Source organism: Chlamydomonas reinhardtii, chromosome 1, assembly GCF_000002595.2.
Source record: "Chlamydomonas reinhardtii strain CC-503 cw92 mt+ chromosome 1, whole genome shotgun sequence".
Classification (NCBI taxonomy): Eukaryota; Viridiplantae; Chlorophyta; class Chlorophyceae; order Chlamydomonadales; family Chlamydomonadaceae; genus Chlamydomonas; species Chlamydomonas reinhardtii.
This window is the reverse complement of record NC_057004.1, coordinates 2,575,717-2,591,373: the sequence shown is the minus strand read 5'-3', so window position 1 is coordinate 2,591,373 and position 15,657 is coordinate 2,575,717. Positions and strand designations below refer to the sequence as shown.

General features: G+C 66.0%; 3 protein-coding genes across 3 annotated transcripts; 1 reads left to right on the top strand and 2 right to left on the bottom strand.

Annotated features, from left to right (window-relative positions):
* Positions 1-34: 34 nt before the first annotated feature.
* Positions 35-2,490, top strand: CHLRE_01g015100v5 (uncharacterized protein). The gene is made up of 3 exons (XM_043058380.1): positions 35-567; positions 686-796; positions 912-2,490. The coding sequence occupies exons 1-3, from the start codon at positions 82-84 to the stop codon at positions 1,032-1,034; spliced, it is 720 nt and encodes a 239-aa protein (XP_042928294.1). The 5' UTR covers positions 35-81; the 3' UTR covers positions 1,035-2,490.
* Positions 2,491-2,492: 2 nt separating this feature from the next.
* On the bottom strand, positions 2,493-11,024 carry CHLRE_01g015050v5 (uncharacterized protein). Its single transcript, XM_043058379.1, has 9 exons — positions 10,916-11,024; positions 10,714-10,857; positions 8,493-10,552; positions 8,151-8,268; positions 7,696-7,916; positions 7,269-7,570; positions 6,598-7,156; positions 3,415-6,335; positions 2,493-3,257 (listed from the first exon to the last, which is right to left on the bottom strand). Exons 1-9 carry the CDS (start codon positions 10,931-10,933, stop codon positions 2,977-2,979), a joined length of 6,624 nt encoding a protein of 2,207 aa, XP_042928293.1. The 5' UTR covers positions 10,934-11,024; the 3' UTR covers positions 2,493-2,976.
* Positions 11,025-11,102: 78 nt separating this feature from the next.
* On the bottom strand, positions 11,103-15,601 carry CHLRE_01g015000v5 (uncharacterized protein). Its single transcript, XM_001689409.2, has 7 exons — positions 15,301-15,601; positions 14,965-15,096; positions 14,417-14,561; positions 13,888-14,021; positions 13,328-13,489; positions 12,892-13,053; positions 11,103-12,357 (listed from the first exon to the last, which is right to left on the bottom strand). The coding sequence occupies exons 1-7, from the start codon at positions 15,457-15,459 to the stop codon at positions 12,229-12,231; spliced, it is 1,023 nt and encodes a 340-aa protein (XP_001689461.1). The 5' UTR covers positions 15,460-15,601; the 3' UTR covers positions 11,103-12,228.
* Between the last annotated feature and the right edge of the window lie 56 nt (positions 15,602-15,657).

Sequence of the window (15,657 nt, the reverse complement as noted above, 5' to 3'; positions counted from 1 at the left end):
GAGCGAGAAGTGCCTTCGCACGTCCATGGACAATTGACTTTCGCGAGGTTGCCCGAAAAGCAAGCCATGGCTTTGCGCAGTATGACTTCTGTACGTCGTAAATGTGCTACAAAGACACAGCAGACGGCGAGCCGTCATAAAGAGCCTGTCACCGTTGTCCATTTCTGTAGCGGCTCGCTCTCACGCCTCTTTCTTCCTGGTCCGAGCGCAACCCCCAGTGGACGCGTCCGGACCAGCCAGTGGCAGGCGGCGGGGCAGGCAGAGGCGGGGCCCCGGGGCGCGGTGCACGTGCTGTGGCACTACCACTTCTCCGCCTTCCGCCGAAAGCGCTGGGCTGCGTTCATCCAGCGCGACCGCGCGCTCCACCGCGTCGCCAAGCAGCTCACAGGCGGCAGGCCCAAGGAGGAGGTGGTGGTGGGGTGGGGTTCGTGGGCCTTCCAGGGAGGGAAGGGCGGTTCCCCCATCTCCGTCAGGGGCGGGCGCGCGCCGACGGGGCGGCTCATCAAGCTGCTCCGTGAGCGCTACGCCAAGCATGTGTTCATCATCGATGAATACAAGACCTCCAAGGTGGGTGGGTTGAGTGGGATTGCAATTGCTGGTGGGTGGGTGGGCCGCTGGGTTTATGCCTGGCTTTAGCGGAAGCCCTTGTGTGGCCCCCCTCCCTCCCACCCTCCCGACCATGCAGACCTGCTACAACTGCGGGTGTCAGGAGATGGCCATCAAGCGGCTTGGGGGGCTGAAGGAGGGGCAGCGGCCCTGGTCGGTCAAAGTCTGCAACGACTGCTTGACGACCTGGGTGAGGACCGTGCATGTGCGGGGACGGCTGGGCACTGGGGACGGATTGATTGACAGGTTGACGGCTGAGACAGCTCATGTGCGCTCTCTTCTTCCTCCCCGTTCCCCATCCCCAGAACCGCGACGTCTCCGCCGCCAACGTGATCCGTGTGCTCCTCCTGCTGAAGCTGATGGGCTTCGAGCGGCCGACCAAGCTGCAGCGGCCGCCATGGCCGCCGGCGGCGGCGGGGCCGGGCTGAGAGCCTGAACGGCGCTAGCAGGGCGTGGGGCTGAGGGTGCACGTGTCGATTGGCGGCGAGTGACGTGACTAGTTTGTTAGCTGCGGGTTAGCACGGACTGTGCACCCCACCCAACCGGCCATGTCCGGATTTGCGGGGATGCCAAAGGCCCCCAACATAGAGGCGTGTGCTTAGTAGGCGCCCGCGTCAAGGTGGCTGGGTTGATAACGACCCGGGATCAGCCCTTTTCCTGCCATAAGGCAGCCACCTCCTTGTTGCATCGGTTGTGGACCTGAGGAGGAGGAGGCGAAGGAGTAGTAGTAAGAACTCGAGTGGGTCGCGTTGCTGCTTGGTTGGTCGTAGGCACCAAACTTGTGTTGACCACAGCAGTACGTATGCGCGTGGGCGTTGACGGGATGAAGCAAGGGCGGCGGAAGCGGGCGCAAGCAAGGCTGCCGACAGGCCTTAATCTACGCGCTGGGTGCATCTGGCGACACAATGTGCTGTACTTTATGTGGCCGGGAGTTGGAGCAGCATAGAATGAGTATGGCAATATTGATGAGCATGCCAACCGACAGCCGTTGGGAAGTTTTGTACATGTGAGAGGTTTCAGCACAAACTTAGCTTATTCATGTGATCCCGCCGCGCGTTGGTGACAAGAGGTGCTTTGTACAGCTGCAAAATGGGCGGAGGGCCCGGCGAACCATGGGATGGGTGATGATGATTGCAAGCTGATGAACGCAAGCAAATGAGCGGTCGATGGCCCCCATGTCTGCCTCCATGTGGCTACGGGGCACGGGTTTGGGGCTAAGGACATGCCCCATTGTTACCCAGCCCAGCCAGGGCACGGCACGCGTGTGGGAATTCCACACGCCATCCATGTACGACCTGTAGGCCCCTTGCGCCACACCCCCAAAGTCTTTACTAACCTTCTACCATAGCTATCCGCCATTCCCCAAACTCCATGGCTTAGGCGCGGTGCGGGGGCGACCTCGGCTCCTTGTGAATTAGGCGGCAGGTCCAAATCGACCGAAGCGAGAAGCGACCTCGCGCGCCGATGGTCGATTGGCTGTCGCGAGGTCTGCAATCAAGCGCCCGAGGAAAGCCGCTATGAACTGTAAGAGGCAAAACACCCCACACGCGATGTGAGCAGCGCAGGGCCTGGCGGCGGCAGCGGCTGTGCAGGGCCTGGCGGCAGAGGCGGCTGCAGCGGCCCTGGGCCCAGCAGTTGTGCACGTGCATAGCGGAAGGGACAGACAAGGGCACGTGGAGAGCGCGGCGCCGCCCAAGAAGCGGCGCGCAGGTTGAGACCTGCCTAGACCTGCCGGTGTCTGGTTTGAGGTCGTTGCTGGCAAGCATAGCGTGGCCTCAGACATGTGCCAATGTGGCGTGGGCGCAGCACTTATCCCTTATCGAAGATGCTGATCCCTGAGAGGCAGAGCCACCTTTCTTGTGATCTGGCAATCGACATGGGTGGGAGAGTGTAATCGACATGGGTTGGAAAGTGCAGCGAGCTTGAGTTCAGTAGCTGCCGGTATCACGTATTAGAATGAGAGAGGACACCTCCCTTGCCCAACCTGATGCTAAGCCACCTCTCTTACCTAACCTGCCGATCCTAAGCTCTAAGCTGATGCCGTGATGCGTGATGTCTGGCTACACTCCGCCCCGCTGCAGCCGCAGGCGCAATAATACACTGCTGCATACAGTGAACCCGAGCCTTCTTGGGTAGCTGTACAAAGATCCTCTGTTGGGGTTGGGGCGCCTCGCTACACCACAGCAATATCTCTTATGACCAACATGCAAAGATCAGGGCCCAAGCAAACAAGTCATTTCCGTACCACCCCACGCGCGCGTGTCTCTGCAAACATGTCAACCCGCGCAGTTGCTCCCTCCAGGCAATGCACAGCTGGACAATCATCCACACCGGCTACACATCCTTCTTGCGTGGCCATTTACGTTTTCGCTAATCCATCGGTGATTGCGACCTTTTCTGGCGGCCGCCGCGCCCTTCACCGTCGCCAGAGCCGCGCCGCCGCCGCTTCCCTCCTCCGCCGTGGCCAGCGCTGGGCGGCGCATGCAGGTGCTCCTCGTCCGCGTCATCCCCCTCCAGGTGACTCAGCCGCAGGGCCAGGCCTGGGCGCAGCCTGGCCTTCCCACCGCCGCCACCGGCTCCACCGGTTCCGCCGCCTGCCGGGGGCTGACGGCCGTGCTCCTGAGTCTGAGCCGGCGGCTGGCGCCCCCCACCTGGCACACGGGCAGTGAAGCAAAACAACACAGACGGCAGTGAGTGCGAGGGTCCTTGCATGTGCTAGGATCCCATCGGAGTACCGCCATTTGCAAGTCTCGTTGGACTCAGATCAATGCCCCTGCATGCCAAGGCGGCCCCGCTGGCGTCCCTTACCTGCAAGTGTGGTGGGCGCGCGTGGCCGTGATTCGGCAGGAGGCGACGCAGAGCGTGGGGCCAACGTAAAACTAATTGGGTCGCGCTTGCGCTGCTGCTGCTGTTGCTGTTGCTGCGACAGGTGCCCCGGCTGAGGCTGCAGCGACGCGTCAGGGCTGCGGGTCGCAGCGGATGCCGGCGCCTTTCCTCCAGTGCCCCACACGATGGGCTGCCGTCGCCCGTGACTGGAATCCTGCTTGCCCAACGGGGGCGGCCCCGGCAGCTCAACCTCCCCTTCCTCCACCTCTGCCTGCTGCTGCGGCGGCCGCTGCTGTTCAGCCGGTCGGTGTAGGGGCGGCCGCCCTGCCGCCCTGGCTGCCCTGGCGCCGTCGAGGGCAGCACCATCCAGTGTGGCTGCGCCGGCTGCCCGGCCCAAATGGGATGCAACGCCGGGTGAGACGTCCCCGTCCGCCACCTCGCCGTCTTCAGACACCTTGCCGCGCGCCGCACCAGCGTCTGCCGGCCTCGCCGCCCCCGCTGGACCTGCACCAGCACTGCCTCTCCCTGCTACAGCCGCCGCACCTGCCGGCGTACCCCTGACCGCCGCGCCGGCGGTTCCGGCCTCAGCCGCCGCCGCTGCCTGCTCGGGCCGGACGCCGTCCTCACGTCTGGGCGGACCTGGCTCCAGCGGTGCCTTGTCATGGCCGGTGGCGCCTCGCCCACCGCTCGGCTCCGCGCGCGAAGCGTGCTGCACCGCCGAGTGCCCGTTCGCTGTAGGATGCCCAGAAACCGCAGCTGAGGCGTCGTGCTGGGGCTTGTCCCGGCCACCCTTCGCGCCGCCGTCTGCGCTATCCTCGCCCACAAGCGTCCTCTCCTGCTCTCGATGCACGTTAGAACGAGGCGGCTGTGGGGCCGGCGCGGGCTCGCCACGGCCGCGGCCAGCACGCTGCTCTCCACGCTCCCGCTCCTGCTCCCGCTCCTGCTCGCGCTGTACGCGCTGCTCACGCTGCTCCCGGCTGTCACGATGGTCCCGCAGGTCACGGTCCTGCTGCCGCTCCCAATCACGGTCGCGGTCATGCGGGTCGTGGTGACCGCGGTGCGGTGGTCCCGGCTGCGGCGGCGGCAGGAAGGGCGGGCGGTAATCGCCGCGGCCGCCGCGGCCAACGTTCCGCGGCTCATCGCGGGCGTCCATTCGGCCTGGTGGTGGCTGCTGCTGCGGCAGCGGCGCAGAGCGCCGGTCCCGATCCCGGTCCCTGTCGCGCTCCCGCTGCCACTCCTGCTCCTGACGCTCCCGTTCCCGGGCGTCGCGCTCCCGGTCGTAATGCCGGTCCCTGTCCCTGTCCCGCTCCTGTTCTCGGTCGCGGCCAACTCTCGTGTGCGCCGGTAGCGGCGGCAGCGGCGGCGGCGGTGCGCCACGGTCCCTGGTGTCTCCCTCCATTCGTTCCGCCCGGTCATACCCGGCGCGTTCCCGGTCCCTGCGGTCCGAGCGGTCGCGGTCCATTCGCGGCTGCGGCTGCGGCTGTGTGACGGCAGCGGCTGTCTCCCGCTGTCGCTCCCACTCGCGCTCCTTGCCCCGTGGCTCTTTGCTGCGCTCCCCCTCCCGCTCGCGCTCGCGCTCCCGCTCCCGCTCGCGCTCCCGCTCCTTTTCCCGCTCGCCACGCTCCTTCTCCTTCTCCCGTTCCTTGTCCTTCTTGCTCTTGTCCTTGTGCTTCTTCTTCTTGTGCTTCTTCTTCTTTTCCCGCTCGCGGCTGCTGCCGCGCCCGCCTGCTGCACCGCCCCCGCCCGTGCCGGCGTCGCTGATAGACCGCTGCCTCGGCATGCGATCCTCAAAATCAGAGCTCGAGCCTGAGTCCGACCCGGAGTCGGACGGCGAGCGCTGCAGCCGGTCCGCCAGTGGCCGATACGCTTGCCGCGCCTCCGCTATTGCGGCGGGCCTTGAACCGGGCCCTGGCCGTGCACTAGGCTCGGGCGCCCGCACGTCCGGCCGGCTGGCGCCCACAGCGGTGCTGCCTTGCTCTGGACCGGGCGAGGTCGTTGCTGCTGCTGCCGTAGTGCCCGTGGCGGGCTCTTGCACCTTGCTGCCGCCGCCGCCGCCACCGCCATTCGAGGCCGCCGTTACATGCGGCGCGGCATGTGCTGGGGTGGCAGCTGCCGCGGTTGTGGGCTTGCTGGCGCTGGCGTGTAGCGTGGGCTGTAGGTGCGGCGGCAGCTGCCTGCGGCCACCTGGGCCGGCGGCAGAGGGCGAGGTGCTGTTTGCTTTAGCGGCATCAGGACCGCCGCCTTGCGGCATGGGTGGTGCGTCAGCAGGCAGCGGCGGCCTGTGGTCTGAACCCGGCGGCGAGTGGTGCGGCATAGGTGGTGGCAGCGGCGGAGGTGAGTGGTGGGGTAGAGGTGGCGGCGACCCGCCTGGTGCCATGGGCAGCGGCGGGGGCGGCGGCGGCGAGGGCGGCGGCGGCGGCACGGGTGGGGGGGCTGGCAGCGGTGGATGCGGCGACGATGACGGTGGAAGGGGCGGCGGCTGGTTGTGGTGATGGTGGTGATGGTGGTGCGGCGGCGGCGGGGCGCCCGGCGGCGGCGGCATCGCCAGGCCGCCTGAATGTGGCGGCGGCGGCACAAGACCCGGTAGCCAGCCTGGCGGCGGCAGCGGCATGCCCAGCAGCATGCCCGGTGGCGGCGCCGGCGGCGGCACGAAGCCCAACGAGGTGAGCGCCGCAGCCCCGCCCAACATGGCGGCTATTGGGTCCATGTGCATGCCCGCCATGGGTCCCACCGCCTGCAGCAGCGACAGCGTCGCGGCCGAGGGCATGCCGGGCAGGGCCGGCGGCGCACCGGGGGGCGGCCCCGCGGCCCCGCCGCCGGCGTCGGGCAGCGGCGGCTGCCAGTCGGGCGCCTCGCCCTCCTCGTCTGACACGTCCATGTCCACGTCGTCGCCCCAGTCGGACCTGCCACCGACAAAGACACGGGGCGAGGGCGAGGGCCACAGGTTTCAACACAGAGCACGGCATAGCAAGTAATGCGCCGTGCGCATAGCGGTGCGCAAGTTACCAACCGACCCGCCCACAAAGAGCATATATACACCGCCATAGAAGACACCGTCCGGCGCTATTCCCTCGCTCCATCACGATGCCTTCCGTCCATACCCCAGAGCTCCTATTGTCCAGAAGGCGGCAGCCGCCTCGGCCCCCACCCCACACCCGCCCTCACCTGCGGCCTGTGGAGGCGACCTCGTGGCTGGGCGCTGCCGGCATGTCAAACAAGTTTGCGCCGCCCTCCTCCTCGCCCCCAGCCCCCGTGCCGCGGCCGCCCGGCCCCACGCTCGGCGGCGCCGCGCTGCCGCCGCGACCAGCCGTGCCCGGTGCGGACGGCCCCGCCGCCGCCGCCGCCGGCCGCGAAGCGCCGCCCGTTCCAAGCTCGCCACCGTACGCCCACGTGTCAAGCTCATCGTCGACAGCAGGCGGCGTGAGGCCGATGATGGGCGGCCCGCTAGTGGTGCGGAGCGGCGGCTCCGCCAGCGCAGCATCACCACCACCGCCAGCGCCGCTGGACATCAGGGGCGTGCCGAAGGCCTGCCCGCCGCTGGCGGCGCCGGGGTAGCGGGTGACAGAGGGCGTGTGCTGCGCGCCGCGGCGGCCGCTGCGCAGCAGGTGCTCCAGGTCGGGGTGCGGCGGCGTCACCACGGCCGGCGGCGGGCCGCCGCGCGCCGGCGAGGCGGGGTTGAACTGCGGCAGCTGCACCGCCACAACATCGCGCCAAGTCACCGTGCCTGTTCGAGTGAGCGTAGACAGCAGCGGAGGTGAGCGTGTGAGAGGACCAACCAAGGCACAGAAACGCGGAACATCATGCACGGCATTGCCCCCAGCATTGCGCGCACCTACCCGAAAAGTCAGGCTCGTCGTCATCCAGCGCGAAGTCCACCTCCACCAGCCGGCCCCACGGCTCGCCCTTCCCAGAGCCCACCGCCGCGCCCTCCTCCCCAGCAGCCGCGCCGCCTGCCGCGTGCGCCCCCGACAAACTGCCATAGGGGTTGTCCAGCATGCAGCGGTTGGCCAGAGGGCCGAAGCCGTTGACGTAGTACTCCTCCATCTCCGTACAGCCGCCGTAGCCGCTGCTGCTGCTGCCGTACAAGATGCGGTGCAGCCGCACCGGCCGCGGCAGGGCCACGATGTAGTGCTTGCGCCTGAGGGGCGTGGGTGGCAAGCGGGAAAGGTCAGCCCAGCTAGTTTCACCTCGCCTTGCCAGAGGGACACCCACTCCGCCAGCCCGTTCAACAACATACACCCTGCGCATGTCGGGTATACGCACCTGCGCAAGTGCCCGCGCCCGCCATCGGGATCGCCGCCGTCCTGTCCGGGCCCGCCGTTCGCGGCCTGCGGCCCCTGCTGCTGCTGCGCATTGTGCTGCGGCGGCTGCAGGTGCTGCTGGCTCTCCGGCCGCAGCAGGCCCTCCTGCTCCGCCAGGATGGCCTCCGCCATGGCCAACACGCCGCCGTCCAGCTTGTCGCGCCGCTTCCACACCTCCACCACCTGCCGGGAAGCGACAGACAGACACGCCAGCAGCAGCAGCAGACAGGGCTTGTTGGTTTGCAACGTCCACAGGCCAATGCCACGGTCCAGTTGAGATTGAGTTCGGAGGTCGTGGCGACCCAAGCGTTTACTGCCAGGATCCCGGCGACTGCAACTGCAAGCGCTTGCCCCCCATAGCAAAGCCCGCCCGGCAAGCACTCCCGCGTGACGCCCGGGCCTCCCTCCCTGGCGCACCTTGCGCACGGCTCGCACGTGATCCGCAGTGACGGCCTTGAGCCGCAGCGCCGACTGCAGCCCCCGACTGAGCATGTGCGGCCAGCCCACCATGGCCGCCTCCTGACCCTTGGTGGACCTGCGCGCACCCGCCGCGGCGGCAGCCAGCAGCAGGGACCGTCAGGGCCAACAACTTCAGGGCAAGCTCTCGGTGCCCAGACCTGTGCCACCCCACCCTACCCACCCCACCTCCTTCCTTCCACAACACACGCCCTAACGTGAAGCCTGTGAAGCGCGCCCAACACGCCTACACCTACGCGCCCACGCCCATGGCCACCCGCCAAAGTGCGCCCCAGCCCTCACCGGTACAGCAGGCTGTCCATGACGTACAGCACGTGCAGCCGCCGCGACAGCACGCCGGCCACGCGCTCGTCGCCCGTGGCGTCGCCGCCGCAGCCCTCGGGCGCCAGCACCGCCGCCTCCTCGCCCAGCTCCTTCAGCTTATCAAAGAAGCCCCGCGCCACGCGGTTAGCGCCTACGGCGCGCACCATGGCCGCCGCCGCGTTGGCGGTGGCCTTGATGGCGTTCTGGCTGTTGGTGAGCGCGTCCAGCGCCCGCCCCAGCTGCTGCCCCAGCAGCTGCTGCACGTCCGCCGGCGCAGCCTCCGGCGTGGAGCCGTTGCGCAGCGCCGCCTCCGCCGCCGCCGAAAGCGCCTCCGCCGCCACGACCGCGCTCGCAGCCGCCGCGGCGGCGGTCCCAGCGGCCCCGGCGCCAGGTGCTGCTCCGGCGCCGGCGCTGGCTGCTGCCGGCATGATCGCTGCGAGCGCGGGCACGGCCGGCAGCAGCCGGGCGGTGCTGCCTGTCATTCCACCGCCACCGCCGCCACCGCCGCCCGCGGCCCCCTGCCCCTGCTCTGCTGCTGTGCCCACGGCGGCGGCAAGGCTCACAACAGAGGTGACGCGGGAGGGCAGCGACGCCTTCACAGCCACCGCGGGCCCAGCCGCCAGGCTGGCTGGCAGCGACGGCAACGGCCGGGCCGGTTGCGGCAACGACACCGCAATGGGCTGCGGCAGCTGCGGCGGCTGCGGTATCTGTGCTAGCGCTTCGTCGGATACTTTGGTCGAAGGCTTGGCCTGCACATCGCCCGCTGGCTCCTGACCCGTGCCAGCCGCTCCAGACTCACTCTTCACCGTGGCCGCCGCTGCGGCGACTGCCGTGGCTCCGGAGCCCGAGCCGCGGACCGCCCCAGACACGCCGGCTGCCGTTGCCAGCTTGGCCGGCACGGGCATCCCCGCGACCGGGCGCGCAGGCTTGGCGGATCCTGCTCCCAACCCCGGCCCCGAGGCGCCCCCGGGCTTCCCAGGGTCCAGCTTCACCGTCCCGCTGTACCCCGCCTCCCGCTGCGACTTGGCAGTGGGCACCGCACCCAAGCCGCCCGTGCGCGGCGGTGGCCCCGGGTTAAACATCTTGCGCTTCGCCAGCTGCTCCGCGGTCAGCAGAGGCGGGGGCCGACTGGCTCCGGGACCCAACTGCTTAGCGTCGGCGCCGCCGTCCTCCTCTGCGTTCGGCTCCTTGGCAAGCCGCGGATCCCTGGACGCCCGCCCAGCCGCCTTCCCCGCGCCGGACCCAGCCGGAGGCTCAGACGACACGGCAGGGCCGTTGCCCGTGCCTTCCTCAGCCGCAGCGCCGCGCTCCACCTTTGGACTGCCTTCCCGCCCCGCTGCCGGCTCTGCGCTTGGGCCGCGGCTGCCCCCACCATCGCCGCCGTCACCCGTTTCAGTAGGCGGCGACCCTCCCGCCACTGTCGCTGCGGCGGCGTTCTTTGGCGGTCGGCCAGGCTTCCGTTTTGGTGCTGTGCCCTCTCCCGAGCCAGCACTCGCACCTGCATCTTTCCGCGGCCTGCCACGCGGCCGCTTCGCAGGCGGCTCTTCGCCGTCTGGGCGCGGATGTTTACGCGGCCTTCCGGGCCCCCGCTTTGCTGGAGGCGAGGCTGCTCCGGCAACCCCTGTTGATGTCAGTCCCGATGACGAGCGCTTAAGGCCTCGTGCGCCCGCTGCTGCCCCTCCCCGGCCCTTCCCACCCCGCGCCTTCTTCCGCCCATCCTCATCTTCGTCCTCGCTGCTGCTACTGCTGCTTTGCACCCGGCTGTTGCGCCGCCGCCGTGCGCGCACCGCCAGCTCGCCGTCGTCCTCCCCGTCATTGTCCGAGCTACTGCTGCTACTGCCGCTGCCACCGCCTCCCTCGTCCTCCGAGCCGCTTGGGGGCTGCGGCAAGGCCTCGTGCTTGCCTAGCAGCGTAGGGAAGCCCTGGGGGTCCAGGTCCGGCGGCGTCGGCGGTACCATTGATGGCGGCAGCTTGCCGTCGCGCCATTTGAGGATCCGACGCACAGTGAAGGGGTCGTCAGGGTTCTCCTCATCCTCCACCTGTATGCAACCGCCCGGTAGGTGCCACCGCTCAAATGTTGAGTTATTAGTGGTGCAGGCGCGTCCCACAATTGTCACCGTCCATACCCAGCCCTTTACCACCGCTATGTTATACAGCCCGCAGCATCAGGAGCGGCAGCGACAGTGGCAACAACACTCACGTGCCACTCGGTGAAGTTCCTTTTGAAGATGCCGTTCTCCTCATCCCCATCCTTTGGGTAGTAGATGGTCCACGGCGCTCGCGGGTGCGTGGCGTCATACTTGCTGATGATGCCGCGGTACTTACCGTCCTCACCCCAGTCCACCTGCGAAATAGACGTTAAGGGTGGCGGGGGGGAGAGGTACGTGGTTTGGGGTCGGTACGGGCCAGGTGCCGGGCATGGTCTGGTACCTATTGGCCTGGGCTGCGGCACCATTGCTTGGCCCGCACGGGAATGCCGCCCGGCTAACGGTGGCTATGCAAATTATAATTGGCATAGTTGCATGGGCAAAGTTATATACACGTGCTGTGGCCTTGAGGTTTAGGCACGGGGGGCTTTCTGGGCGCGGCGCCAGACGACCACGCGTGCACGCTCGGCTTCACCCCGCAAACCCGAGCGCGGTCCAAGCTCTTAACCCGACACCCGTTGCGGCTTGATGCTCCTACTACCATGAACTACTTCCAACACCCAGAGAGTGGACAAAGCGTCGTTGTGACTGCGACGAGGAGGCCAGATTGCCTATTCGACTTGCAAGCACCCAGCCTACCGCAGCGAGAATCAATATTAAGCATAGCTGCTATGCATCCAATATGTCTCTCTGTCAACACTGCACAACAAGCAGGGCGTGGCGACGGCCCCGAACGCTGCGTAGCGACTCACCAGCAATTCGCGGTCCAGTATCCGCTGTATGCTTGCCCTAAAGCTTTCGATGGCCTCCATCTAGGCTGAAACAGCGAGGCCGGGCCAAGCAAGCCCGCCTCTGACGCCTGTGCTTCTCGCCTCGCCCAGCAGGCTTTCGAATTCACACACGATCAAGTGGACATCCAGAGAGGTATTTGTAAATGGCCATGAAGGCAACAAACCGGCTGAGTGCTAGTTTCAGACATCTCGGCAGTCTTGCGTGCTTGCTCGTGATATACTATTGGAACAAATGAAACGTTAAAAACCAACCATCACAATAAGTTATCCGGAAACGTAGGCTTCCCGGGTGCAATGATGCGGGCTGGCGCACGTCCGTGACCCGCCGTAACCCCCGCGCTTCGCACCTTAGCATCACAACAACACCATGTTCCAGTGTCGCGATCACCACGGACAACTATGCCACCGCACCTGCAAGCTGCAAATGCTTCTTCCGCTGCGCCGTTTCGCTTTCGCGAACAGGGGCATCCCTGTTCACGAGGGCCAGGGGTGCCCCTGACGAGGGCCCACCGCCTGACCAAGCCTGACGTCGCGTGGCTGGCGCTCCCAAGCGATGCGACTGAAGGCATCCTAGCCTCCTGGTCCTCCGCACAGACGAGCCATAAAGGGCAGCCCTTGCTGGACCCTTCCAGGCGCGCGGCAGGCTCTGCCCCAGGGGTGCTGGGCCCAGGCTTCACGGCAATCCCATGCTCACGTGTCACCACCACCGATCCCCGACAACCCTCCCATTGTCTCGGTGTGCCAAGCCGCCCACAACCAAATTAGCACATGTCTAATCTAGCCGGTGATCATGGTGCCCACGCCCTCGTCCGTCAGCAGCTCCATGAGAATGGAGTGGCTGGCGCGGCCGTCAATGATGTGCGCGGCCTTGACACCTTGCGACAGGCAGCGGATGCAGCACTCAATCTGCGCACACACAGGGCAAATGCAAGACAATTCAGAACTGACAAAACATTTCGTTAGGGGGGCAGTGAGCCTAGTGGTGCGGCATGAGAGACTGCGCTTGTGGGGCAGTCGCTCGTGGTGCACACACACTTGCAGACGTGGCACGCAAGCTGCTGGTTACTGCCCTGACGAGACAGTGTATGGTTCTTAAAAGGCAAAGTTGCTTGTTGCGCTGTAGGTGCTGATGTATCATGGCCGGCCCGACCATGGGTGCCAGCCTCTGCAACACGTCGTGCAACGAAAGGCCCGTTGTGCAGCCTTCTTTGTTGACTGGCATTCACAAGCGCTGCTGTCTGTGTAACTGCTTCTGGGTGTAAACATCCGCAGTTCGGGTGTACCTGCCTGACCAAGCAACCCCCCGGCCATGGTATGCAGGCCGCGACGCCCTGCGGCCACCCTGCGGCCGCCCACTGGTCCGTTTGCAATCCATGCCACTGGCGACCCTCTGTCCCGCACCATGCAGTTGCATCTGTCCTCGCATCTACGCATACGCACCTTGGGAATCATGCCACCAGCAATGACGCCGTCCTGAATCAGCTCGCGGCAGGAGCGGATGTCCAGCGCCTGGATCTTAGTGCCGATGTCGTTCTTGTCACGCAGCACGCCCGGCACGTCCGTCATCAGCACCAGCTTCTCAGCCTTCAGCGCCGCCGCAATCTGCGAGGCCACATGGCGTGTGCGCCAGCCCAGAAGCGTCCGCAAGCGTAAATAGCAGCATCAGCCACCCAGGCGACAAGCATGAGACATGCACCGGCGTGCCCATATGCAAAGACCAGTTGCCCAGCAAACCCTTTCTTAGTATCGTAGCTGGGGCCCAGGCGTGTCAACAGGCCCACCCGCCAGCGCAATTGCTTACAACTCAGCAACTGAACCCTTTTAAGCTCCGCCCACCTCGCCCCGGCGCGCCTCGGCGCTGCTGCCGCATACCCACCTCGCCGGCGGCGGTGTCGGCGTTGATGTTGAGCGCCTGCCCCGAGTAGTCGGTGGCGATGGTGGCAACCACGGGGATGTACTCGTCCTCCACCAGCACGTTGAGGATGGTGGGGTCCACCTTGGTCACCTCGCCCACGTACCCAATGTCCAGCTCCACCATCTGGCAGGGGGTGAGGCACAGCCGGTCAGCCCAAGGCGTCGGCCCAAGTATCGGAGAGACGCCATCCACTCTCAGCCGGCTTGGCGGCTGCGTGCGGCCGGCCGCGTGCTGCTGCCAGCGCTTGGGTGAACGCGGCCGACGTACCATTTGCCATGGCCTTAGCAGAAGTAGGTGTATCGCCTAGGCAATCGGCCTAGCCTGCATATTTCTCCCATCCGCTATTCCTTTCAGTATCCCGCATGTTGGTGGACACTTAGCGCCCGCACGAGCGCGAACTGGGCACCAACAGAGCCTGTTCGGCCGAAGCGGCCTCAAATCCATCTGTCACAAATTCCCGTCAGCCGCAACCTACTCCATGGTCCATACCGCTGCGCAGCCCACACATTTCCGCGCCGCACCTGACGCGCCCGCAGCAGCTGGCCGTCCTTGCCGGTGAGGCCCACTGCCTTGCCGCCCGCCTGTTGGATGAGCGACACCAGCGACTTGTTCACGCGGCCGCCCAGCACCATCTCCACGATCTCCATGGTCGCGGCTGCGGGGTCGGGCGCGGGGAAGGGATAAGTAACGCCACGCGGACGCATATCCCCGGTTTCGAGTCTTGCTCTTCAGTCTCGTTACGTCATCCGGCGGCCGCCGACTAGGATTTCTCCGTCATTGTCCTGCCCTTCGCAGCCAACGAACGAGGCAGGCTGCGCACCGCCTTGAGTCGCCCTACACGAAGCCCGCCAGTGCCCTGCCCCAACCAGGCGTAACTGCATCGCGGCAGCCGTAACGCCGCTGGCACACCATGCATCCGCTAACCCAGCGCAAAACACAAATATAGGCCCTGAAGTTGAACCGAAAGGAATCTCCATCCACATTATGCCGCCCTTTCCAGCAGCTGCGCTACTAGCCCCGTGGCCCCTCGTTGCGGTGTGGCGCACCCACCATCGGTAACACGCAGGCCGTTCTTGAACACTGCCTCGATGCCGACCTTGGCCAGCCAAGAGTTGATTTCAGGGCCGCCGCCGTGCACCAGCACGCACCGTATACCCACGCACGACAGCAGCACCAGGTCGCTAATCACGCCCGCCTGAGGTTACGAGCAGCGGATGGCAGCATAGCACCAACACAAACAACACAAAACATTAGCGCATGCATATTATGTAAGAGCAGGCCAGGAACTGTGTCGTGCGCAGTGTCGTGTGGGGTGCAGGTAGGGCGCTCGACGCGGCCGGACGGTTGAAACGGGGCGCATGGGCAAGGCAGGGCAGGTCGCGCTTTCCTTGGGTGCCTGCCACCCGCTTCGACGAGTACTCGACGAGTACGGGCAATCATTGCTGCTGCAACTGTACATGGTCAGTGTAGCACTGCATGCTCCCTCTGCATGAACCATTCTCCATGCGCACGGTGCTTTAAGAACCGGCAACACGCATGGGCCCATCCGCTTGACCACTCCCTCTAGCGCAGCGCCACACGCATACGCAGCCTCCCACCTTGAGCGTGGGGTCCTTCATCGCCGCTCCGCCATACTTGACCACGACGGTCTTGCCGCGGAACTTTTGGAGGTAGGGCAGCGCCTCCGACAGAATGGTCACGCGGTCCAGATTCGTCAGCTGCTTCCTCAGCTGCGGGTGTCGGCACAAGACGAGGGGCCCCGCTTGAAACTAGGGTTGGGTCGCGTGTGGAGAACCTCGTGTTCAGTGGCCGTCCACAGAAGATCATGCGCACGAGTGAGTGCGGATAAGTACCAACTAGTATGCGAGGGCCGCCAGAAGCGCTCAAAGGCGAGTGCACGTGCTAGGCTCCGCGGCAATCGCAAGCTTGCGCACCTCGGCCTCCTCAGCGGTTGCAGCTGCCATAGCGCGAACGTAAATGCCATGCTTGCGAGTGGGCCGAGACGCGCGGAAACCCGACACAGAAGGCAGCCCGGTGACGCTGCGGCGAGTCGTCACGCTAGGGCTCGTCGTCTTGGCCGCGAGCAGCGCCATGGTGCCAGCAAACAGTAGGACACAAGAAGTAGCCTAAGCTGAGACTTGTTGCGTAAAAGCCTGGCCCTGGCTCAAGCCCTGTGGAATGATCCTTTGTAGGAACGAGGCTACACTATCCAATACTACACGGTCTTGTCAATCGTACAATGCATACATAGGGCCGCAGCAACCGGTCGATACATTTTGTCCGGGGAAAGT